Source organism: Heliangelus exortis, chromosome 3 (assembly GCF_036169615.1).
Source record: "Heliangelus exortis chromosome 3, bHelExo1.hap1, whole genome shotgun sequence".
NCBI lineage: Eukaryota > Metazoa > Chordata > Aves > Apodiformes > Trochilidae > Heliangelus > Heliangelus exortis.
The window spans coordinates 71,657,684-71,685,224 of record NC_092424.1 but is presented as its reverse complement, the minus strand read 5'-3'; the positions used below and the strand labels follow the sequence as shown (position 1 = coordinate 71,685,224).

The window sequence follows — 27,541 nt, the reverse complement described above, 5'->3', positions numbered from 1 at the left end:
CCAGTGAATGAGAAATAAGTATCAGTTTTATTCTAGAACTGACCCTGCAAATGTTCATGCCAAGTGCTGGGTAGCCCCTGTTACTTTATTTGTGCTTTGGGTACCCTCTCTCCTCCACGAAGCCCTTGGATGGGCACTGTAGCTTCTCCCAACCCTGTCTTGGCTCCATCTCCTTCTGCTCCTGTGTAGAGCCCATGGCTGGACCTTGGGCTTGGCACATCCTTTGGGATGTCAAGAGCTGTGGATTGCCAGCCCCCAGATCTGCCCACTGTGGCTCAGCCCTGTGGGATCTGCACCTGTTGGTGAGGGCATGGTCTGTGCTGGTGTCCCCTCACTCTGAGCTCACCCAGATAACAGCTGAGGCCACTGCCAGCTGCCACACATGGAATTTGGGCTGTCCAGAGGGACTTAGCCTTCCTGACCACACCATCTGGCACAGGCTGTCCCTCATAGGTAGGAGAAGGGAGCTACTCAACAGAGGACCTACAGCCCCGAGGGGAGCTCGAGATGGGGTGGCACCTGTACACTGCCCCGATTTTGGAAGATTTCCTCATTACAGGTGTTTAGATCCCTGTCAGCCATGTAGTGGTGGCCAAAAGGGAGGTTCAGCTAGAGACTGCTGTGCCTTTCCAGCTGAGGGCCTAAAGAGGGACAGCTCTCCTGACCAAAATTTGCCCTCCATTCCAACTCTGCCAGTGGAGGCCACCCTTTGGCACCCTGGGCTGTAGGTGTCAAACTCTGCCAAACCAAGGTGTGCAGAGCAGGATGAAATGGCTGAGTGGTTAATGATTTAATCTATCACGTTCCTCCTCAAGTCACTGGTATGTCATCTTCAGAGAACTTCCATTGTTCAGTGACTACAGCCAAGAACCAGCCTGATGGTTGGTGCAGGAGCTTGGGATGAGCTACAGCCAACACCAGCCTCTGACAGCTGGGGTGAATGGCTCTTCCTTCAGCTCTGTAGGCTCTGCATCTGAAAACAAAGACACACAGCCCTTACCCTGTCATCCACTCGGAGACATGGCTGGGTTTGGCTGGTGATTGCTCCCCATGTTTCTGCCAGGTCCTGCTACAATGGGTGCCTTGTCCCTCTAAAGGGCTGAAGAGGCCACAACACCCTACTGCAGTTAACATCCTCACGGATATTCCCTTGCACCTCAGCAAATCAGTGCACACTGGCATTAAAACTCCAGTGAAGAGAAAGTATGTTTTCCACAGTGTCTCTCCAGGTGATGTCCGCAATCAGGGCGACTCTTTCTCTGACCTAGCATTGCTGTCTCCAGTTGGCAGAACAGGCATCCTGATTCTTACCCAAGGGAACAGGCACTGAAAATAACAAAAGCTGTCCAGAACCTCTCATGAAATGATCTCAATACGGTTTCGAATTCATTAGCTGGAAGTGATTTTTATAACTTTGATCCTCCTCCTCCTCAACTGACTTCCTCTGGCAAGCGCAAAGACCCTGGAATGCTCCACCAGGCAAGATGAATGGGCAGCAGGCCCATGGCAGCAAAGTGTTTAATGACTGGGTTGTTGTGCAAGTGACTGTCATCTGTGAGAGGAGGATGTTTTCCAGTTTGTCTCTGGCAGCAGAAGCTCTGCAAGCCAGAGCGAGAGGAGAACAACACTGCAAATGCATGGGGTTTCAAGAACTTCTGCTCTTAGCCCTTTGGAGTGATGGGTGCTCTTGAAAACATGAGACTTGGATCTGCACTTCCTCAAAGCTCAAGGAGGTCTGAGCATCTCCAATAAGAAAAAGCCATCCCTTTAATTTCAAAATACAACTGGAGAGTTGTTTTTTTTTTATGCACAGACAACAATAGAGATTTCCCAAGCTTGGCAATTTATGGGCAGCTATCATGTAAGTTTATTTCACTAGTTTTACCATAATGCAAATTTTTGCTAGTACTTGTGTCGACCTAGTCTATGATGAAAAGTAAACCATACAAGAGTGTGGGTCCCTATGAGTGGTCTTAGGTCTACAGGTTTATGCCATTCATGATGAAAACACATTTTCCATACTGAGAAGCATTAAACTAAATCAAAGAGCAATTTCAGCAGTAGAATGTTAACTATCAACACTAAATATATGAAGTAGGAAGTGCTTAACACCTTGGCTCAGTTACTCAAATAGATACCTTCACATACCTATATTTCAGAGCCTCCTCTGTAATATAACACTACCAAAACTCATCATATTCTGTCGAGAAATGACACCATTTCTTTTGAAAAATCAGAAGAGACTAAGCATTGTTTGTCCACTCCTGTTATAGCTCCCAAGGATTGTAAATAGTGAAATGCCTGAACCATTTATTTTAAAGAAAGCCAGTTTCTTTCTGAGGAAGGAAGCAAATGTCCATGTTACAGCACTTTGTCACCTGCTGTCAAGATGCCATGCTGCTATTGCACACCAGGAAACAGCCTAAAAGCATAGCAGCACAGAAAGCAGTCTTTCACCAGCTAAGCATTCTCATCTGAACTTCTAAAAAATTGCATTGGCTGGTTTTAAACTAATGAGTATATTTCACAGTTATTTAGTATGCTCGTGGTGGTTCAATGCCTGCTAGGTGGCAAAGCAGATTAATTTTTTCACCACTGCTGCTCTTGTCTTCTGAGTTTCCAAGACCCACAGGAGAAGAGAATATATTTGAGGGCATAATTGAAATACATTGTATGTTAACATTAAGCTGTTCTTCTACTGAGATGTCAAAGGTTAAGTACAGCTCTTCACAGGGAAAGAAAAGCAGCATGAAAGATGGTGCTAAGAACCAAATGGAATTACCTCCCATGAGTCCAGGTGCCCCTGCTACATCAAGGTTTTTCATGCAGCTCAATCTACAGCTGGTCTCCAGCTTCACTGTGTGCAATCTCACATTTGTAATACAACCTTGTTTCCTAAAGTCAGGAAATTTCATTCCCCTCTGTGTCTGAGGGAATATTTATTTTGGAACACACAGAGTGAATGCTCATCCACTCTCCTGAAGAATTGAAAGGGTCAAATCAATATGAATACTACAAAATGAAGCCCTTTCTATTGTTTTTTTTTTTCTGATTGTTTCCCCAGTATTTTGACAGTGATGCTCAGATGAAAACTTCAACTAATATTTTGGACTTCAACTCACCCTGTTTAGGTTACAGACAAATATTTCAATTTAATGCTTCAGTTAGTGCTATCAGACACCTAATATGCATGTTACTTAAAAAAGCACGTGCCCTCCTACTTCAAGGGGTTCAAGGATAATGCCTCTTCCCTTTTTGCACATAGGAGGCCTGAGAGGCATTAAAAGTAATGCACATGGCACAAACTGCAGTCTTCTGCACAGCATGTGGCAGGTGAGGAACACCACATTTGCAGAGATATCATCCATCCACTGACTCCAGCTCTGGTGCTACACCTGCTGCAGAAATGCCAAGTGAAAATGACCATTTAGTGAAGTTTGCCACTGGGATTTCCAGCATTAAACCTCCCCTGCTAATGGTAAGGGTATGAGCACTAGCAATGCAAAGGGATGGCTACAGAGCAGATTCCCACTGACAGTTTTACATGTTGGATTGTCAGTTAATCTTCTTATGGAAAGAAACGGCCAAACTGCATTCTTCCTAGTCCAGAATATCAGTTCATTTCTGCAGATGCCAGTAGCTACCCCAGCTTCCACTGAGGAACTCCATCACTGGGATTTCTTTGCCCTGTATAAACCAAAGACATGACCTTATTCAGAAAGGGCTATTCAGGAATAAATCTATCTTGAGGACATACCTAGGTTATCCTCAGAGACCTGAGAACTGGATGGCAAACCTCACCTCCCTTGTCCTACAAGGGCAAGAATAAATAAGCCAGAGGAATGCTTTTCTTTTTCCTGGCATGCAGTATAGTAAGGCAGGAGTAATTAAAGGAACATATGGAGAAATTAACAGAGTTGCCAAACCTGGCTGTTCAAACAGCATAACCCATCCAAATCCTGAGAGGTCTACACAAAGAGGCAATTGCACAAAAGATGTCTACTAAAGATTTCCAAAGGAGAAAAGCTTGGCAGAAAACTGGGTGGTTGTTTATTAACTTTGCTTCCAAGTCCCTCCCCCCTAAATCCTACTTGGCTTGGAAAACCCCTTTCACAGGAGAGGCTGTCAGGAAGAGGCTATAAGCAGATCTTGAGGCAATCCTGAGGGGCTACCTCAGGCTAAAAATAAGCAAATGACCTGACACCATAGATGTCTGAAAGCTGCTGCTTGCCATGTCCAATCCAAAAGTACTGCTGCTCATGGCTCTGCCTTCCCACGGACAGCTGGCAAAGTAGAGACAAGTGAAGAAAATCCTGATGAAACATGAGAAGTCCTAGGTGACAGGAACAGGTGTCCCCAAACTCTCTCTTGAGAGTCCTTTATTTTTACATGCTTTCAGGCCAGCTGCAACCAAAATACAAATTTGGTTCAAATCTGGCAGCTGCCAAAATGTAAATTAACTCCAATGCAAATGACTTCAAGTATCCATTTCTGTGAAGAACATGAAAACTGTCAGCTTTTAAAAACACTTCTGACCTTTTTCACATAAATCAATTGCGATGAAAAAGTATTCTCATGGGAGCAAAACCAACTAAGATACCTTTACATTGTTTGTGCAGTGTGTAAGAAGAAACAATTTGTAAACAGTTCATTTATTTCTACTTAAAGATAGATAAAAATAGAGTTCATGTAGCATAAGCCTTTTACAGGACTTCAAAGATTTTTCTGGTTTTGATCTTGGCACAAAACACTGGTATCTATTTTTTAAAGAAATGTAATTTTGAAAAGCAGACAGTTGCAAGGAGGTTATCTTGCTCAGCTAGTGAATTTTGCATCATGTACTGGAAACACAAAATATAGAGCCTCCTGATAGAGTATTCCCACTGTAAAGGAAAACAGGTAACATTGAAACCAGACTAACATAGATGTCATTAGGTTTTATAAAGCAGGAATGGTTTGGCTACAGGTCTAATTAATCCAGACTTTAAAGTTTTAAATCCCACTACATTACAAAAGCATTACTCATTTTGAATTAATTCTGGAGCCCAGTTAGAACGTGCTGCACCAAAAGCAACAACTCAGCTAAGAGGAAAGCTCTGCAACATTGCTTTTTTTTTTGGCATGTGAATCCTGGGCTTGGAACACCTGAATAAGATCAATTAAAATGTTGACCTTAAGACCCTATTACAGAAACACAATGCCTCCCCAGCAGAGTGTTCTACAAGGGAAACTTACTTTATCACACTTCTCATTTTGTGAGTGCTGTCCTCAGCAAGCCAGCTCCACCTTCAATACTTACCGAGTGCCACTCAGAGAGAAATTTTGTGTCCAAACTCCCCACACTATGGGGTCAAGCTCCCTCTACACCAAGCCATTCAGGGAACTCTGCTTCAGCAGGAAAATAAATGATTTTTAACCTGTGCCAGAGGATTAGTGTTTGAGCAGCTGCACAACATGGAAAAGCATCTTTAGGAACAGAGACCGCGGTGGTTGTGTCTTTGCAATTCAGTGCACGGCCACAGTTCAGAGCTACCTCACCAGTGCCTGAGGATCATGTTTTCCACATGCCCTACCCTGCAAAGCTCCTGTCTCAGAGGTGAAGCTCTGTCCTCTTGATGATTTTGTAACATGCAAGAAAAGGCCAGATGCCACAACTGTGGGGTGTTACACAAGCACAGTTAGCACTGCTTATGCAGGAAAGCTGCTGAAAATTCCCAGATGATCACAGAAATCAGTTTGCATACCTCTGGGAAAAGAGGGGTGGTGAACCTGAACCTTGTTTTCACAGCCTGAAAGTGCAAAAAAAAAAAAAAAACCCACCCAACCCTTCCTCAACTTCCTACCCTGTTTAAAACAATGCTGTAATCAGATGGTATATCTGTCATGCCCATGGGTCACAAATGAACCCAGATTACATATAGGTTTTGGATGCAGTATTTCACAGGAAATACACAATTCACAGAAATGCTCTTTACTTTTTCCTCTTTTTCCTACAATTAAATTATGCATAATAAGGAGCTGACATGGATGGTCCTTCCTCGACTGCTGAGGGAATCAGAGGAAACCCCAAAGCATGCAAGAAACAAAGTGAACCCAGTGGAAATTTATTTTTAATTTTGCTGCTGTTTACAGCAGCCTACTCCTCTTTTAAATACCACTTCCTCCTCCTTCCTGAGGTGAGACTCTGCTTAGAGATGAAACTCTTGAGCCCAGAGTTAAAAAACAGGACTTAGGGTCTAAATATTAATATAATGACATGCATGAATCTGGAAGAATATATCAGTTTATCCAAAACTGTGAAGCAGTGGTGTTCTCTGGAGAAGCAATAAGGATAATGATAACTGATGGAATATTTTTTCATTCTGTAAAATCAAACCCTGCTTGCTGCAGTGCATCAGAGTTTAGACAGCTAGTAGGCAAATAGATCTACAGCCCAGATGGGAAAGATATGAAATGACAGTTCAAATACTGTGTTTGTGTCAAATTATTAGTGAGTCTGACTACAAAGCACTTTTTTTCCTGCAGCCAGAAGTAGGTTATTATGTGTGTTCAGATTTTGGTTTGTTGGCTTTTTCTTTTTTTTTTCTTTTTTTTTCTTTTTTTTAACTAGTGCCTCGTTTTCTCTCTCTGCAGAGTTAGAGTGAACAGCAGATGGGTTGTTGGAAAGTATCTATATAGCTTGACCAAGATTACAATAAGAATCTAAGAATTCATGTATTTCAGCTTCCAGTTTTCTCTTCTGCGTGGAAATAAATGACAGAAGAGAAAAGTGGTGACATTTTGAAGTCCCTTTTGTAAAGAAACAATTTAGCAACATTATTATTATAGACAGTAACACACGAACAACATGCAATATAAGCTTTTTAATAATACTTGGCATAATTACCCAGATTACTGTCTCTCCAGTATTTCATGGTTATCACTGAACACCTTCAAATTACATTCTTAAATAAGTTACTGTGTAAATAAAGTATGCTCAGAGTTCTTGTGTGTGGACAGTACTTACATTTAATTACAGATGATTTGGATATGTTTATAAGTGCAAAATACATTAAAATTGTTTACAGGAAAGAAGCTCAGCTAGGACTAACTCTGGAATCTAAATGTTCACAGCAGCACCAACAGTAGCTCAGCTATTTGAACATGCTTTTCAAAGTGTACTTTGGAACGCAGTAGAAAAGAAATTCAAGGAAACGCCAAGAAGAGGGAAGCACAGATGATCAAAACTCCATAGCAGGTGGCATCAATAAAATATTAAATTGCAGTTCTTAAATGTAAGTACTACACCAAGTAGTAGAGTCTGGTTGGTCTTAAATGGTGTTAAAGCCCTTGTTTTCTAAAGGAGACAGTAATAAGCATTTTGCCTATTCAATCCAATCAAGATTTAGGCATCGTGCTATAAAAGCAAACATATCTGACACTTCTTCTATAACTTTAGCAGTCGGCTTCCCTGCTCCGTGCCCAGCCTTGGTATCAACATGGATGAGAAGTGGGTTGGTTTGTTTACTGCTCCGGCCCACAACGTACTGCAGAGTGGCAATGAACTTCAGGGAGTGCAGAGGGACCACACGATCGTCGTGGTCTGCTGTGAGCAGCAGTGTGGAGGGGTACTGGATGCCATCTTCTTCTGGTAGTTTGACATTGTGAAGCGGAGAGTACCTGAGAGGAGCAGACAAATGATATTTATATGTTTTCTCCTGAAGGTGTAACAATAAGGCCCTCCCACACTGAAATTTTCTCAGAGGCATTTGATAGCACTCTGAATACTGCAGCTCTCAGCTGTGTAATTCAGAATTGCACTGCTGGCAATTGATATGTAGCAGGGGCCACAGATTGCTGACTTTCAGATTGTGAAGCAAGTACATTTCTTTAATTTCATCTGCATACATCTCACAGAAATGTCAAAAGTACCAGGAATGGGTAACAAGGAAACTACAGCAAAAGTTGCAAACTCTTGCAGGATCCACCCTGTTAGTAACACGTAAATAAGAGACTTTTTTCCCCAGCATAAATTCATGGCCCAGGTCTGCATGTGGATGGCTTCTTCCCATGCAAACTTGTGAACAGTCTCTGCTGGTAAGCCACAAGTGCTGTAAATTTACTCAATTACTGCACAGTTTGCTCCCTCCAATACTCAGGCCAGCTTTGAACATGTACATGGTCTGAGGGAACACCATGTTGGAAAACGAAAGGAGAACAATAAGTTTTCCAGCTTTCAATAGATGATCTTGAATCCTCTTTTTTTGGCCATTGGTAATCTAACTTTCAAAATTTATTTCCTTTGCAGTAGAATTTACAACTTTTAGCTACTGTGACATAACATAAAAGGCGTATCTCCACGGTGCAACACAAAGTAATCTCTGGCATTAGAAATTAAACACAATAAGAAGTCATAAAGAATTGCACCTTACGATTTTATTCTTCATTTCAACGAAGCTACACCTAGGAAGAATGTTACTTTCCTTATATCAAGAATAGGATACTATTTTTTGCACCTGTTTCATGACAGAAAACAGAGAAAGAACTTTTGCTTTATTTTTGAATGGATTTCTCATTTGAAGGAGTACCCATTAAGGAAGTCCAAATCACTTTTGAGAACACATGACAATAGTTGAGTGCTTAACCAAGTGGATTCTTGGCTTCCTCATTTAAGGAACAATTTGTCAATTTGCAGACTACAATTTATTTGAAGAGAAGTTAAATGATAGTCACTACATGCCACTCAATTTGCTTTATGTATTTTTGTTGGCATCTGTAAAAGTACCATCTAAGCAACATTACATATATATCTTCCTACATTTGATAAGCAATTGCCAGCTGTTGAAAAGAAGGCAAGGAAACATTTCAGGTACTGCCATATAAAATGTAAAATTACACATTAAGATTTTGTGGGTAAGCATGGTGCAAGCTCACATAGAGTGACTCCTTCCTACAGATGCATTTCTCCTCATCACAAAATTAATTTAAAACTTTGCTGCTTCTTCACTTCTTCAGAATATCTGAAATCACAGATGTGCAGGCTTGTTTCAGTGTCCAAAATAGCAAAGACTATTTGGATGTTTTTTTAACAGTTAACATTTCAACTACATTATCTATTTATAGAAGATGCATTATAGAATTTGGTTTTTTTGTGCACTGTATTTACAAAACGTGTTTGCTCCTGAAAGCTTAAATTAGATAACTGGAGGTTTTGATACAATCTAATTACAACTTGCCAAGGTGATCATCTAGTGTTTGGACTTGAGATTGATTTTTTTTTTTTTTCCAATAAATGCGTAAGCTCGAGTTAGATCTCCATGTACTTGCAGAACAGGTACTTTTCAATATCTAAACACTCTCTTAAATTTCAGATCAGCCAAATTGTTTAATGTGTCTGAAGCATTCTCTTGGAATGTCAATCTTCATTATTACAGGCATACAAACAGAATACGAGGCTCCAAAGATATTTTAATATTATGGCACTTGCACTAACACACTCATTACTAGCCATATCCAACATGCATGTAATTTGTGTTCTCACACAGCCATCTCTCTCATATATATATATATATACATATATTATTATTATTTTTAACAATCTTTCTAGACCACTTAGCAGAGAGTTAAGAGATTAATTAATATCCTGTTATAGCCTACTGCCATTTATTTCCTACACACAAATCCCATCTAAACAGTATGACATGATTCACCATGGTGACTGTCTCTCCCCCATCATAAAAGAATAAAATTTATGAAGTGGTATGATTGAGAATACTCTGTTGTGACAGCCTGAAGGAGTCATTACTCAGAAAAAAACCCTTATGAATTGTTAAGGCTGCTAGTAGAATAAGGCTGCTAAGTAGAATAAAGTATGACCACTTGACTCCACAGGGCTTTGAAGATAAGTCTTTCATGCAAAACTGACTTGTAAGGAAATGCTGAACTCCCTAAATCCAGCGTGGGAAAGGATGAAATAATTCTTAAAACAGATTTTGATCATGACAACCTCGAACTGTTAAAAACATTTTACCAACCACAGAAGTATATCCAGACACTTACTTGCACAGCCATTCAAATTGCTCTTTACAGTCTGAGCAGCCATAGTCAGTGGTCCAAGCATGGCCAATGGTGTACTTGTGGAACTTGAGCATGTCCATCACTCCCACTTGGGCGATAACACAACCAAACAGGTCGGGGCGTTGATTGGCACAGGCAGCTTTGACAGGAGAACAGCTCTATTAGTATTCACATATTAAAGAATTAAGCACAGCACTGACAGCTCCACTGCTAGGCTCATGAAAGATCAACTTCCAAAAAGCTGGCTGCTATCAACTCAAAGTTCTATTTTTTCCCCCCCCAAAATGAAAATGCAATATTGTTAAGTTAAAAAAATGTCAAAAGAAATACAGATTACCATTAGTATCTGGAGTCAAAAAACTTGAGAATATCTGATATAAAGCCAGTTGCACTGGGAGGAGACTCCCATGGAATATGGAGTTAAATAAACTTTCAAACAGAACAGGAAGCAAATATACAAATGGATAAAAATTATAACTCCCAAAGATGGTATGTTCAAAAGAACTTAAGAGCTATTTCCCTGCTTTCAGGCAGCAAATATGCTGTCCTTTGAAAAATGCCAAGCTACTAAACTAAATTTAAAGGAAAATTTCACATTTAAAGTTTGTGAGCTTTTGGACTACTGAACTGAAGTTTCCTGAACCGTAGATTGCATAAACTTTTAATAATATCATCAACAAAGAAAAGGGCATTAAAGAGCAATTCCATTAATTAATAAATTCCATTAATTGATGAAAGTTTTCTTCCATAATTACTATGTAAAACCATATGAAAAAAAGGTTTTATACAAGCAGACTACTACAAAATCAGAGGAATAATCACATTTTAATAATTACTTTTCTATTTTATTTTTTACTATTTCCATCTTCCTACTTGTGGAATGGATAATTGCTTTAAGAATAATGCTTGCCTCGTATATTATAAAAATAATCAGAGTAGACCTATCTAACCCAGTGTTCAATTATAAGAGTGGCCATTGGCAGATGCTCTGGGAAAAGCTGTTAAGCAAATACTGGGAGACATTTCCTGTCCATTATCAGCTTTTAAACTAGTTGTTTAGGTTTTCCCTGAGCTGGCATTATCTCCAGCAATCCTGTTAAACTGCCATCCAAACATGTATCCTCCATAAATACATCTATTTCTTTCTTAGTATTTATTCATTTGGTGTTCGTCATATCCTGTAGCACTGAGTTCTTCAGTACTAATTTCTGCTGCTTGATTTAAATGTTTCCTTTTGATTTTAGAAATTTTCCTGTTTTTTTTTTTTTTTTTTTTTTTTAAATTTCAAGAAACAAAAGCACTGGGATTTTCACATAACTACTACAAAGGATCCCAGAATACCTTCCTTATTTTTGAGCCCATCACTGTGCATCCACAGGTAGGTGTACACTTTCCCAACTGTCCATTGTGAAAATGGAAATTCTTTGCCTCCTGCTAACCAGGATATTGTTATGACACAACCTTGCTTCCAGCTCAGCAAGAACTTTCTTGCATAGTCTTGTCAAAAGCATTTGAAAATACAAGAATACCTCCTCTGCTAGATGACCAGACTCTCCCTGACTCCTTCAAATAGCTCTAACAGATTTGTAAAATGTAACTTCATCTTGTAAATTTGTTCCTTGAATGTCAGCTGTTAGCTACTGGTTTCAACATTGTGAGAAGTCAGATTTACTTATCTGCAGCTTGTGGATCACCACGAACCATTTGAAAATTGGCATGACACTTGCCCCCTTCTGTTCCTCAGATATTCAGGCTTAATAGCCCGCAATTTCATATCAGAGTTCACTTAGGATCTTGTGTGTGCACCATCTGGTCCTGGCAACACATTACTTTTCATTTGATTGATTTATTCCCAAAACCTCTTCTGCTAATGCTTCAGCTTGAGTCAGCTCCTCAGAGTATTCCCCATGAAGAGAGATTTTGGTGCATGGAATTACCCGTGCTCTTCAGAGGGGAACATCAATACAAATGGACATTTAGTTGTATTGTTTTGCCATTATCTTCCTTACTGCTCCTTTTATACCTCCCTAACCTGTAAGTCCCACAGATCCTCTGGCTACACTCCTGCTTCTGATGTGCACACAAAGCTTCCATTGTTAATCTTTATATTGGAAGAAATTTGCTCATCAGCCTCCTGTGGTCCCTCAATCCCTGTCAGAGTTTAGGGTCTATAGGATTTTCTTCATTTGAATGTGGTTTCTATTTTCTGAAGGATGTGACTTTACTTCTGGTCCTCTGTGATATATAACTATGCTGACGAGAACCTTCCTGAGCCGTTTTCATAACATATATCTAGTGCCTTAAGCAGCTGCCACATAAGAGCTCTTCACTCTTTTTAATGAAGCTTTTGATCAGATCCTTCCCCTTCATGGTATTTCCTTTAATGAACACAAATTACATTCTGGTAGGAAAAAAGTCAAAGCAACTATAACAACATTTAATTTTAGTACACTTCATTGCTGAGTGTCTCTTGAAGCACTACATGTTGCTCGGGATTTTATAACAAAATTGCAGCTACTAGTTCTCTAAATAGTTACTTCAATATGAAATCATGTCTGGAGACACTCATCCATTCCCATTGCACCCCTTCAATTAGCCACTATGCTTAATTATGTGCATTAATGAGCTGTAACCTGGAACAATTTATTTTAATTTTATCCCTTTACATATACTTTGAGCTTTAAAATTCAGGATGAAAGGAAGATTTCAAAACCTTAGAACTGCTGGACTAAGCAAACACTAGAGGTCAAGCACTGTGTTTGCATGAAGGAGGCTTTCAGATCACAGCTGTGCTGCTCTACCCAGCTTTGGGATCACCCTGCAGGACAAGGAAGTCTTGTTCTGCAGTTGGATGAGGCAAGATCTCAGGGCTCTGCCCTCCTCAGAGACACCTCCTGTTAGTCAGGCTAAAAGGAAACAGTATTTTGGAAGAGGGACAATACTCTTCCTTGTCAGTTTTTTCTTCAGTAAGTGAGAACTAAGCAAATCTGGCAAAGTGGGTCCTTGCACCTAAAGCATGAGTTATGCTCTCTAGTGTTGTATGAGCAGCCACTGCAACATTTAGTTCAGCTTTGGTGAAAAACCATTTACAAGAATTTCCCAAAGTCACCTAATTCTACCCAGCCAAGCAAAATTCTCTATCTGGCTCAAGACAGAGAGCACGGAAATCCAGATGGATCGTGATCCAGCTGCAAGTGGAAGGTTTCTAATGAGATTTTTCAAAGCAGGGAGGTCTAGATTCCTAACACTTGTCTCCTACTGGAATGATGTGCACTCTGCAGATGTCACTTGCTTCCCCTCCCCTAAAGAAGGAGCTCAGCTGACTTGTTCAGCCAGGAACACAAGGGTTTTGATAACTAAAGTTGGGTAGAATGAATCTCATCCTAACTGAAACTGAAGTTCACGTAAACATAAATACTACTTTCAGCAGCCAAGTAACATGTTAAACATTTAACTGTATTTCCAAATGCATAGTTACGATCATGTAAAATTGATTTGTGCAATGCTTGCACTTCCAAAGGTGAGCAAACCCTTTAATTTTTTACCATATTTATCCCTTTCTATTGGTGCTCAAATTTACAACGCACAAATACCTCCTGCCACGTGACCAAAAGGTATATAAGCAAAAAGCAAAAATATGATGTACAAGAACAATACATGTACTTGTTATTTATCTTTAGAAAATGTCTTTTTTAAAAATAAGAATGGAGGAACAGCCACGATGATTTAGATCAAAGATCTGTATAACTCCTCCAAATCTCTTTTCTTATGATGAATGCTAGTTCACTGAAAAATAAAATAAAATCAATAGATCCAATATTAATTCAGCAGCAGATAAACAGGGAAAACTATAAAGAGTAGAGCAAACAAAGAGTGCGCCTAAAAATGTGCTCATTTTCTATAAATCAGTGGCTTATGAAGTTGAAATGCTTTTTCATCTTCTTTTCACATGAGCTCAACTCAGTCATACTGTCACATGCCTTTCATGCTCTTTAAAAAAATAGATTCTAGTATTATTCGTGTTTTCTTCTGCTTTCAAAATGGAACAAAGCCACCTTGATTTTTCTCCTACTACTTTCAGATAGAGATTTAATGAGAAATAAATTTTGTAGCTTTTAAAATACTGCTTAGACTATGAGACATTTTTGTGACAAGCTTTTCTGTTTAAGAGGAATCTATTAATTTCCTGGAATTTAAGAACATAGCACGGAATTATACGTGAACAAGATGCATTTTTAACAAAGTGCTCCACTTACACAGTCCCTCAAAAGCTTCTAACTTTTTCAAGTAGCTGTACTTGTATTTTGTGTTTGTCACCAGAGACAATCATAATTTTATTTGTAATTATGTTTTAACTACACAATGACAGTAGACTTAAATTGTTACATACCCCCATAAAATGGGTTTAAACACAGCCATCATGTTTTCGTTTGTCCACTAAGAACAAGTATTCCTGACTAACGAAAGAGTGAAGGAGAAATTCTGATAAGGGATGGCAGGACAGGGGACTGTGGCTTACACTACAGAACACACAGTTTCCTGATGCTACCTAACAGATTTCTGGTTATTCAGTAACTATTTTATAATGGTTAGCCTTTAAAAAGAAAAAAACAAAACCAAAAACCAAACAAGTGTTTTTTTTGAGTATTCTTACTTACTGTGTGATTCTACCACGAGGTTATCTCTACCACACATGATGGTAATTGTAAATACAGCTTTTAACAGCCACTCTTTGCTAGAGACTGTAGAACCCCCACGTCCCATGCAAAGAGCAAATGAAGCACAATTGTATGTACTTGACACCTGATATAAATGCACTGACATTCTGGCAAATTTGAAAAGAAGATCTCATAATGTTTTGTATGGTTACTTTGATAAATCCAGAATCAACCCCCCCAGACATGAGCAGTTCTTACCAACTAAGAGGCCTCCATTTGAGCCTCCATTAATAGTCAGCTTCTTTGGGGACGTGTAGCCTTCCTCAATGAGGTATTTGGCAGCACACTGAAAGTCATCAAAGCAATTCTGTTTGTTAGCCAAGATACCACCTAGAACACAAAGCAAACGAATCAGTTGATGCTGCAAAATCCATTTGATACCACCTCTTCAGAAAAACACGTGTGCAAAAATACCTGAGAACAATTTCAGTTTCATGAACATTTTAATAATTGATGCAGCTAAGAACAACAAGGAAAATGAAAGATTCTTTCAAAACAGATGAGCTATAAGATGGTTCTGTCAAAAACTCTTAATGCTTTCTGAAACTCTGAATAATACATACCTACACTGTGCAGTGAGTGCCAGGTAATGTTTCTAACAAGTCAAACTAAAGCTAAAAGCTTCGCATTAAAAAAAATATATATAAAATGGCCACATACAAACTACTTGAGGTTCAACCTAATGGGAATATATCAGCTTTAAACTCAAGTGACAGTTTTTTTAAAGCAATAAAGCTTCAGTTTATAAAGTAAGCTATATAAAATAAGCACTTCTAATTTCTTCAACACAAAATCTGTGGCTGGTAATTTACATTTTTTCCTATTAGTTGTTTTCAAATCAGATGATATATAGCCATGGTCAAAAAGGGACCTCAGCATAGCATCTTGGTTTGAAATTTTGTTAATTAATTACCAATACAGAAATGCTTAATGTGCTGTCATCCGGTTGAAAAAAATTCCAAACATAATCAGATGTTTGAGGAATAAATCATGGCTGAAAACATAGTTCCAAATGACATTATTGGTAAGACTTCCAGTTCTCATAACAAAAATTTGCAGGGCAGGATAAGGAAGGAAAAGGATGGTTTTGCCCTCCAATCTTTAAACTATTTGAGAAGAATATCAACCTAGAGAACATAGAGATGACCAAATCCCAGTCTTCCCACTTTCTCCAGCAATTAAATGCTAGTAAAAAATAAGAACTAGGAACAAAATCCTCACATTCCTGTAGCAAAGTCTATGGTCCAGCCTGTGGTAAGTGAGGTTCAGTGGATGCAGAAGCAGAACTCCAGTTCCTCCTACTTTGTTTAAAAGCTTATTCTAAGCTAATTGCCTGAGGTTCCCTCTATGGTTCAAAAACCTCCAGGACAATTAATTCCACTCCAAAATAAGAAAGATGAGCAATAATCTTGAGGTGTGTTCTTAACTCCATTGTCCATCCAGTGACCCTAGGCACCCAGTTTACACTGGATGCTTCATTTCTGTCTTGCAAAGTTTGGTATCATGACTCTAACATGTAGTCACAAAGATCTTGTAGATTTGGGACCAGTAAATTATTTTTTTTTTTTAACAAATTGAGATCACATTATTCCTATATTATGTGAATAGTACCATATTTATGAATATATTATCATATATTAATATATTATTAAGATCACAATATTCATATTTCATATCTAACATTAACAAGATTATCAAAGAGACATACTGGGACAATGAAAAAGTCTTAAAAAAAGTGACAATAAAGAAGAAAGAAGTCATAGTCTTTGCTCAAAGTTCTGGTCTGGTGTAAGGTTAGAATCTTATCTATACAATTAAACCCTAGTAAACAGATTTTTGTAATTGTTTCTGGAATCAACAAACAACAGATATGTATCTTACTGTGAAACTGCAGTAGAAGACTTGGGTCAAAATTGAACAGGAAATAGATGGACCAAAGAAGGATTATCATATTAAAATAAATTTTACTAAAACCTATTACAAACCAATCAGCAAATTAAAATTAATGAAGGATACTTCATTTTTAGCAATAATATCTTGCATCTGCAAGCACATATAGCTTCTATTTATGAAACTATTACATATTTAACTCAATTGTGAGGAAATGACACGGACAAAAAGCTACCGCAGATGAAACAGCAAAACCAAAGATCTAATGGTATGGGAATAATGTTTTGTTTGATAACAAGTTATTATGGATTACTCCCATGGAAATTTGCTGCATCATAAATACCACTGCTTTGGTGCATTTGCCTTGCTGATATCTCCAGCAACTTATCCACCAGACTCTTGAGATACGAATATATTTATAAATTACATAATTAATGAATTAATTATAGGTATGTTACAGAAATAAGTCAGACTTTTTCCATCTTTTTCCTCTGATAAAGGAAACAGGAAGGCAAGTGGACACAGACAATCAAAGGATTAAGACACATACTGGATGTGGAAAATAATGGAAAGAAATACAACAAAAGTATTAAGAAAAGGGAAAAAGAGATAAACAGTGTTTTGTAGTGAGTGACTTAAGTTTCCCTGCAGCATAAAGGTCAGCTTAAAAAAGACCAAAAAGGTCAAATGCCTGCCTACAATATGTTGGACCCCCTTAGAAAGAATGGAGGGGATGATATGTCAACTGCTTTTGTGGGCTGCAATCACATTCACTAAATATAAAAAAGTTTATTCATTAATTGGGCAAAACTGATCTGGAATAATTACATTCTGAACTCCAAACTTCACAACTTCTGGAAGGTTCTGCAGATGGTTTATTTTTGTGCGTGACACCCAACAGTCTAAAGAAACAGTTGTCTTGGGGATCTAGAATGGTGGGCTGATTTTATTTTGAGAGTCAGTTCAAGAAGAACAGCTGTACTTTCTAAGGCTAGGAAGCCTGGTCTTGCTTAAAAGAACACAATACTTTACTTGAAAAAATATTGTGTTTGTGCAAAACTATTTTAAGGTAGGCTGCAAAAAATAAAACAGTAACAAACCCACCAGATAACACTGGACAACACACAGATCTAACATACTAGTAATGGAAAAAACTTTTCCACAGAACTAGAAGGCAAAAGGAAAGGTGAGCATGAAAGAGGGAGTGAAGAGAAAATGTTGCAATTTTAACTGCTAAGCCTGCAGTTTTGTTCCTCTGCTTGGATTCATTTACCTTTGTGCCAGGTCTCTCCATATTCACCACCACCCCTGATGTTTGCCACCGCTAGAACCCCTCCGAGGTGTCGCACAAAAATAAGTCTTGACACACTGAAAAAGCAGACAGAGAGAGGATTATTTTTAAATTTCCAATTTTTATATCCCTACCACTTTACAAAAAGTGCTTTGAGGAAAAAAATCTCTTCCAAAATCAAGGATGAAACCATGAATGAAGTCCCCCTTGATGTAAACCTGAGTAGCCAAGCTTTTTCCAGTGGTTATCCATGGAGATGAAACCAACCCTCTGCAGCATCAGCAGAAGAAGGAACCAGTGCTGGTCCATTCTTCCTCCTCTAGTTCTACACTTCAGAGAAGAGTGGCCAGTGGTTCTGCTTAACGGGAGAGTGTCCAAGGACACATCATCCTTTAAAAAACTATCCTCAAAGCTGTCAGTGTGGGTACTAGAGCTATAGAGTACCACTGTAACCTCATAGCTTTCTGAACTTTTCCTTTGCTTTTTCAGAGCAGAAAGGAAGGCTTAGCCCAAATGAAGGAAGCAAAGAATTAAAATCAGCACTTGATTATTGTTTATAGTATATTTTCATGTTTTCCTCTAATGTATTTTGTTTGGACCTTTATAAAACTATGTTTGCAAAGAAAAGCTCTGCTTCTACCATTGTTTCATGACAAGGTCTGTAACTAAGTTCTGGCCAATCCCTTTTTTATTTATTTTTCTCTTACATTCCTAAACATAAGACAAATTGTAAAAAAATAAACTTAGAAATTCACTTTGCCCAGTATTTCTAGAACCTGGCTGAAAGCTAAAGTAGCATTTTTTTTTCAAATGTCAGATTGCAGAAGTATCAAAGCTGTTGCTATCTTTTTAAAAGGGACTAAAGTACTTTAAATTATAGTTATCAATTAAGGAGATAAATTGATCTGCTGAGGCATTAGGTTAACATAGCAGAAGCTATGTTTGCAGACAGCAAACCACACATATGCTAAGGAGATCAGTAAAATATTAAAAATTAATCCCAACAGGTATTTTTTTTCCTTTAGTAGGTTTAAGTTTCTTATTTACTTGAATTCTTTGCTGATGCAAGAAACCACTGTCTGCAGAAATTAATCCTACTCAACCACAAGAGCAAAGGATTGGTTTTTACCTACTACTTTTTATCTTCAAGTCCTGCTACCGCTTACCAGAAATGTCTTGAAAAACAGTTGTCCTACAATGTGTCTCATATGGATGCAGGTAAGTTTTTCATACCTCCCAAAGCAATTATCTATGTTCTAGCACTTGTTCTTTAGAGTATATATCAAGGATTAAGGAAACAAAAAAGCAAAGCAGATGGATAACTGATAAAAGATTTCTGTATTTTCATGATCCATCAAAGGAAAAACTTTCCACCTAGACTGGTTATCTGTGGCCATCAGATGGCTCAGGAGGCATGAATTATCTCTGCTTCTGTAAAATCAATTCTGAAGTCCATCACCATGAGTTGTATTTTCCTTAGGTTGCTGTGACATGCTGATCAGATGCAAGATTGATATTCTATAAGTGTACTGTGCAAAGGTCAGAGAGCATTATTCCGTCAAATTACAGGATGCCTAATTTTGACAGGCTGCTACACAACTAATGTGGAGTAGTCTGACAGTAGAGATTGTGGCAGCTTCATTTTTTGAACATTAATGCCACAAAACCTCCCAAAATATTCTGCACTTCCTTACCCTATATCTGTCCCAAACAAAATCAACATAAACTTACTTGATCTCCTAATAATCAAAGGTAGCAAGCATAGAGATTGTAAGAGTTTGCTATCCAAATATATTTCCTGAATCCATCCACTTCCATCTGCTGAAAGAAACTGTGCCCATCTGAGGGATCAATACATTTACCCAGCAAAAAATCTGTGAGCAATGCAAAATCAAAGCATTGAGTACATCCAATCCTGCCCGTGGACTCAGTAAGCAGAGATGGTTCCTTGATAATTACTAGAGATGTCTGAGTTAAGATCCCATAGGATATGCAGTACTCTTATTACAGGTAGCTAGTCCCCACTTCCAAAAGCAAACAATTTTTTTCTGTTGCACAAACTCTCTATGGGATTAAGTCTAGAGCTTGGTAACCATCTTTATATTACCAAAATTATAAATAAGGTCTGGTATTTCTGTGCTCACTCTCAGCAATACTATTGGAATTTAGCTGCTTCAGAACACATACATGTAGTAATGTCACTGTCAATGACTATTAATTAATACCCATTCTGGCATGGTCAGTAGTAAAGTAGTAAAAGATCCTAACTTGACCAATACTTTGAGATAGATGTGCCTAGAGTTTATAATAAGCTTTCTGAAAGTGACTTTTAGGAAAAAGGAACCAGGTTTTTAAAGTATATCATTGGGAATCATTAACGTTTTAAAGAAATGAAAATTCCAAGTGATCAGACAGCACAAAATTTAAGTTTCATTCCCATCTCTGCTACTGCCTCCTGTGTTCTTTAAGGTGGGTTCTTGGTTCCAGATTTGATTTCAAGTCAGCTTGGTGTCTGAGTCACTCCAACAGACCAGCTACCCTGGATGCCCATGAAATGTCTCATTCTGCAGAGGAAAGTCTGGTTCCTTTCTCTTTCCAACAACATAGCCTTTTGCTCATTAACCCTATTTTTACTTCTCTCCTGGGAGCAGGGTAAAGAAAAAGAATACAGGGGAGGGTAACAGGGCCAGGAAGGACCCAGTAGAGGGAGCAGAATATAGTTCCTTTCCTGCAGAGCTCCTTCCAGACCATATCACTCTTAAGGAACATAACACAAAAAACAGGCATTGTTTTTTGTTTTTTTTTTTACCGCTCAGAGCAATGTGAGAAGCTGTGCTTCAAGAAGTAAGAATGCTTTCCCAGAATTACTGACCATCTGACAGAAATCCAAGCTAGCAACCTGGTGATGGGGGAAAAGATCCTGAGTCAGTGGACTTGGTTGTCTCCTTGGCTTTCCTGGAGTAGCAGGGAGTGGGAACTAAGAGGAATCTTTCACTCTGCACTGGTGGCTGCCGTGTTGCTGGACCTTTCTCTGGGCTTCCAGTCTCTCTTAGCATCACCTCTTTCAGTTAAAGGCTCTGCCAAACCACTGATGTTGGCTGCACAGTGTGAGTTACAGGCTGCAGAGTTTATGACAGTGCTCTAGTGGGCACTGTACTCAAAATGCAGCCAAATGCAGCTCTTCAGTACAGAGAGGCATATAAAAGATGCATGTCTGATTTAAAAATAAACCACTACTGTAACTGACTCAATGACTTTAGCCTATCACTCTTGCAGTTATTTGTGGATCTTCTAACCCATTGCTATGTTTCTATTGCTTTAAGTGAAAAGTATTTTTTTTATTTGTTGGGGAAAAAAGTGAAAAGCACTATCAGATTCTGAATTAAGCAGAAATTAGCTCCCCAAGCCAGAGAGCTGTTTCATGGTTAATGGGTGTGAAATACCAGTAAGAAAACATTGTACTGGCTTGAAGAACTACAGGACAGAAATGAACCACTGGAAAGGAGAAGATGGCATGCTTAGCGAAAAGCTGTAAGAGCCTTAATTTCAAATAACAAATCAGGAGTATTTATCTTGGAACATCTTTATTTTTTTAAAGGTAAGGTAGCTACTACCTAGTTGCATTTCCATAGCCATGTCTTAGCTCAGGATCAGGGGAATGATACAGCAAAACTCACAACCTTGGCTATCCTGTGGCTACTTTCTACTAGTCATGCCTGTGGTCATCTGAAAAAAAAATATGACTGAATTGTGCTGTTGGGATGTGGCTGCAGCAACACGTGGATCTGTGAGCTACTCATGGAATACTGCAGTACACAGTAACATTATCTTGTTGAGCATCACTTCAATCTGCCAGGTAAAGAGGGAACCACATGTCTTGCCTTTTTTGGCATAAATTCTCTATTAGAATTTTCCTTTTCTGATCTTGCCCATCTACTTTTGGAAAACCTTTCCTCAATCACTACTCAATTCTCATGTTAACCATAAAGATGCATTTGAAGGCTTTGGCATTTCTTAATTTTCAGTTAGTAAGGCTGACTAGAGATGCACTGATGTTATAAGGAGAGAATGAGGAAGGAGGTTTGCCAATCATGTTCCTTTTATGTTGTCATGGATAATGTTTTTTGATCTGAAGATTGTTGATAGTTGTCTGTGCATTTAAGGGACTGTTACAGATTAAATTCTTATTTTATGAATTGTATAATAATAAAGCTTTCATAGGGTTCAGGAAGACAGAGGTCACTGCTTCCATCTTCTTCTTTTCTGACTGTCAGCTGCACAATCCTTCTGCCTGCTCCTGTTTGCTGGACTCCTACAAGAGTCAATTTTTAACTTGCCAAAATGACAGATAACCACCCACTCCTTTTTGTTGGGATAGTTTTTTTGCCATTCTTGTGAGGTAAATCAGCTTAGCAGAGGTTCTTGCAAGCACCAGGGCCCAGGGATGTGAGATGGAAAGAGTCACTATGAGATACCTTCTTTTGCCAGCAGCCAGTTAATGTCAGCTCTACAGTACATGACATTTTATCTTAAATCAATAGATAAGCAATGTTTACTTAAAAAAAAAAACAAACCATGGTAAGTCTTAGCACAGTTTTCAGCATCTACAACAAACTGAAAAAAATAGTGCCGAGACTAATCTAGAAAGGAACTTAAAAACTATGCTGGTTATGTAACTTTGTTTCTCAAGAAACACAGGAAATTAAAAATGTAGCTTTACAAGGCAGCTAAAACACATCAAAATAATCACAGAACACATGACCTGAGGTCCATTGTTAGATAAGGTACTTGCTAAAAAGGATGAGAAACTGCAAACGCTATTTAAAAATACCATCACTGGGACCTGGAAAAGTAAACACTACAAAGAATTTCTTCAAGTGTTCTGAATCTAAAGCAAAACTTCTAGCACCTAAACTTAATCAGACGGTTTCATAACAGATTATTTTTGTGACAGTGAGCTGCTCTTCTATTATCAAAAAAAAACCAAAAAAACAAAAGCCCGCTATTCAGTCCTTTGCATTTATATTTTTCCCTCACCTAGGAGAATTTCTTACAGACAATCACTGCCTTCTGGTAAGTCTATTCAAATTCCCTTGCTGAGGAAATAAGCCTTTTCTTTAAAGAGATAATCTATTCAATAACGCTTATGGCTTTTGAGGACTACAAATATTGTTCTGCACACAACATTTCTGGTTTACAATGCATTGCTTTGCATATGCAGAGCCCACATCATGTGCATCTCAAGGGAGATAAATCTTTCCTCTTTCCTGACTATATGGGAACACAGTAGGATTTGGCTTCTGATATAATCTGAAAAGTATAATACAGAAACACATCTAAATTTTAATTATTTACATGAATTTAAACATATATTACATTTTCTATAATATTAAGACATAGGTGTAACTTGGAAAAAAGGAAACTTCCTAAGTTATCAATTCAGCAAAGGGCTTAAGTACTTCCTTTACATAATATATTCACATGGTTTTCTGTTGAGCTGAGTGACAAACCAGGAGAAAAGGCATAATCCAAAGGGCAGGGTGCTGGCTGTAAACCTCAGAAGAGGATAGCCCTTCTCTGTTCTGACACAGATTTCTCCTGTGACCATGGGCAAAATCCCTGAGTTCAGAACTAACAAAGCAGACAACTGATGCCTGGACATTGATTTGCAAGTCCTTAAGGTCACCATCTGGCTTTGCAGGGGTCTGAAATGAATTACTCTGCCGTTTGTGTGTGACAGTTTTTAATACCAGATACTTCAGAAGAAGTTATGAAATACCCTGCTTACCTGTAGCTTGGAGTAATTGATATGTTAAAGCCTCCGTATCCGTACAAGAAGGCTGGATGAGAACCATCCAGTTTAATTCCTTTCTTGTGAATAATGAACATTGGGATCTTTGTACCATCCTTACTAGGGTAGAAAACCTAAGGCAAGAGAAAAAGAAATCAAATGGTATTTTGTCATAACTCTCCACAACTGCTCCTAACAAGAATCAAAGGCTGTAACTTCCAATAGGTAAAACTTTCCAAGCAATCTGCACCAAATTGCCCAGGTCAGGTTCAGTCATAGCTTGGTTGTTGACTAACTGGAAAATGCATCAAAATGAGACAATAAAAAGGGTATGACAATATCATTCTTAGGTATCTCATCCAGCAATTATACATACAAGAGGGTTTAAGAAAACACTACAAAACCAATACATTTGTCTGCAAGGAAAGACAAAATTTATGAAATTGCAAGAAGAGCATGGTCCATCACAAATGAAAGTATTCATGTAGTACATGCTTCAGTATGTCTTTCTATTGCTGCCACAACACTGTGTGAACCTAAAAGCCAAATTCCATATACATGGTCACAGGCTGCAATTGCTTAACACAGTTCCCATATCTTGTTGTTTTGATGCATGTATCTGCCTGCATGATCTAATTTAGGATCCAGCATGTCTTACTTTGCCAATCACACAAAACATGTGGGTGTGAATGCAATTTATGGATAGTCATGAAGTTCCGGTTGACCACTTTTCATTGATATGGTTTTAGCATCATTATTTGCAGCTCCCAGACTAATTAGAACAAAATAGTAGTAAATGAAGAATGGCACTCTTACTATTCTGTTGCATGTTTACAGCCTCTGTGTTTTTAAAGGAAATAGACCTATATAAAGCACATGATCAACAGGATCTATTTTTGTAATACATGAACCTCAACAGTAATATGAACCCGTGCAACACGTTTATTCTGAGCATTGCCTGTAATGTGAAACATGTAAGTTCACATGGCCTGCTGAAAACAAAATAATCACCTTTAATTTTAGTTTAATAATTGCTACAGAAATGTGAGAAATCTGAAGCAAAACTACATCTACCTCTAAAGGCTTCACTAAAATCTGCAGACATATTTCAGATACAATGCAGTGTTTCACAGTTCCCAGCATATGGAAAAATTCAGAACAAGAGCCTGAAGGCATTTTAACACAGATGAAATCACTGTTTCCAACTACTGCCACCAACTTCATCTTTACTGACAAAGTGCTCATCAGAACTCACTGCAGTAGAACACCAAGGACTTTCATTTTATCCTATTACTATGAACAAATAAAATATTTGATGGACAGAAATACTGCTAAGGTGAGAAGTTGAGAGACTCCACTGAAAAATGCTATTGATTGACTGATTTCTGCTGGCAGTTCACACAAGATAAGTACCTGGCCCTATGTTTATAGTCACTTACTGCTGTTTCCCAGTCCTTTCCTGATGTTTAAAGGATAACACTGATCTTCCTGCCTCCTTCTGAACAAGGAGATTTTTTTGGTAAACAACTCCCTGAAAGCTGTCTTTAGCAGGATTTTTATCATCATCAGTTAAGATCAACATAGCATTAAACGAAACTTTAAAATGAAAACTCAACAAACAAGAGATGCATGTCAAGGTGACATATGCAATTTAAGTTTTCCACTCCTATCTTTTTTAAAATAATGATTACCTCTCCCCAGCAAGATGAACAAACAGGAGAGCGGGTGGAGTAGAAATCAATTCAGTGAGACACCAATATAGGTGAAGCTATTTAAGCTTCTCCAAATAGACTATTTTCAACAACTGATTCAATCTCACCTTTAAATTACGTGTTATCTCTGAAACAAGTCCAATGGTTTATTCATGTAACCAATAAAGAGATGTGCTTCTATCTCAAAGATTAAGGTAACCTGGAAAGGGCAAGCCCTAAAAAGAAGAATTTCCTGTGATGGTATTTCATGTCTAAATTTAGAAGCTGTCAGCTTTTACACGAGTAAATGCTCATAAAAGGGTACTACTGTTTTCTGTTTTATCGCAGCTAGGAGTGATCCACTTGTACTGGCCACATTATGTTACTCACTGCTCACATATTTTCAAAATAAAACCTCTCACATCACTATAGACATTAGCACACAGAAGGAGAGCAAATTAGCAAAGTGATTTGGGAGGGGAATGGACTGAGGGCAATGTTTCAGACATAGAGTTATGAATTATGAAACTCATCATTAAAGGAGGGACACGCTAAAAATAAATATTTTCATCCTCTAGGAATGCACCAGCAATGCTGTGGGGTTGACAGGGCACTCCTGCTGCATGCAGCCCCCCTGTGCTATTCTAGGACCACACTGCTGGAGCAGTACAGCAGCCCTGAAATAGTTGTAGCTAACTTCAGCTCACACTGATGTTCCTCCCTATCTGTCACATGGCAGAGGGGTCACTGTGCCAGAAAGAATCACTTTCAATTCAGATGCCAGAACCCGAAGCATAAATTTATAGTCCCTATTCTTCTTAGGACCCAGGGAGAAAGCAACACTGTTTGTGTAGTTACTCGTTACTAGCAAAGATTAAGCTGTAAGATACACAAACTTAGTCATTCTCCTTTAGTGCATAATATATATTGCTATCTGCTCTAAATGTACATACAGTATTTATGGTAGGTGAATCTTCATTTAGGGAAGAGGGAAACAATCAGCCAGCACTGTAGGAACTCAATTTTGAAAGACTGATTTATCCACTTCTGCCTCTGCATCATCCCAACAAATAGAGATATAGAACTAATCTGCCCGAAAACTCACATTGTGCCATGTAATTAAGAACACCTAAAACTATTGAAACGGAACAGAAACTTCAATTTTTTTAAAATTAAAAACTTGTCAATTTTTTGGTATTCAGTTTAATTTTTTCTCTCAGAAATGTTTTCTCTGTTTATATATGGAGAGATTAAAAGATTTATGTCATTACAATTGCTTGGGAAAGAAAGTGGATGCACTCCTGAAATCACCAATACCCAAAATCCTTCTAAAATGAAAAATAACCTTGAACTCATACAACTTTAAAATTAACTTAAAAAGGTAACATTCAACACAGATTTTAACATACTGCTGTAAAACACAGTATGTAAAATAATCTTAACACAGGTCTAGTGAATATAATCTTTAACTGAGAACAATACCTGAATGTCTTTTTATAACCTTTTATAAATTTTCTGACTTGCTCATTAATAGCAAAGAGAATTGAAATCAAAAGAATTTAATTTGACTGTTCAGAAAGAATTATTTCCTGTAGACAATAGATGAATTCTGTGTATGAAAAAAACATTTTAATTCTGGGACAGGAAAACACACACAAAGTCACAATAGGCTAATTATTCTTAGAAAGCTGCTAGTGATGCTAAAAATGTCTCTCTCAACCTCTCTTTCAAGATTAGGTACTACATACCAGAGATATCAATTGTTTCCATGTTGTCGTGTGCTTAATCAAAACCAAGTTAAGTTATACTTGTCATTACACTGACATTCATGGTGCAAAATACCAAAGAATTTTACAAAGAGCAACTAAAAAGGCATATAAGTAATGCTGGAATACTCCCTATCAAAAATGCATGTTCAATAACTTGAGTTTAGTAACACCAAGACAACGCCTTTAAAATTATTTTTTTTCCAATGTCCCCTGTATTGGTTTTACTGAGGCTATTCAATTTCATTTGAAACAAGGGATGTAGCAATCCTGTGAAATTTAGCAATTGTTTTCTCTTTCTAGGCAAGACTGGCTGCCCTCACACATGGCTGCTGATT

The 27,541-nt window shown here is 38.1% G+C and overlaps 1 protein-coding gene across 1 annotated transcript in view; it reads right to left on the bottom strand.

Annotated features, from left to right (window-relative positions):
- Positions 1-6,848: 6,848 nt before the first annotated feature.
- The window catches only part of PREP (prolyl endopeptidase), an 84,073-nt gene continuing 63,380 nt past the window's right edge, over positions 6,849-27,541 (bottom strand). Inside the window, exons 11-15 of the mRNA XM_071741246.1 lie at positions 23,744-23,880; positions 17,938-18,032; positions 14,973-15,104; positions 10,039-10,195; positions 6,849-7,659 (exon numbers count right to left, since the gene is read on the bottom strand). Coding sequence (XP_071597347.1) covers positions 7,365-7,659; positions 10,039-10,195; positions 14,973-15,104; positions 17,938-18,032; positions 23,744-23,880 — 816 coding nt within the window. The 3' untranslated portion in view covers positions 6,849-7,364. The remainder of the gene's footprint in view (positions 7,660-10,038; positions 10,196-14,972; positions 15,105-17,937; positions 18,033-23,743; positions 23,881-27,541) is intronic.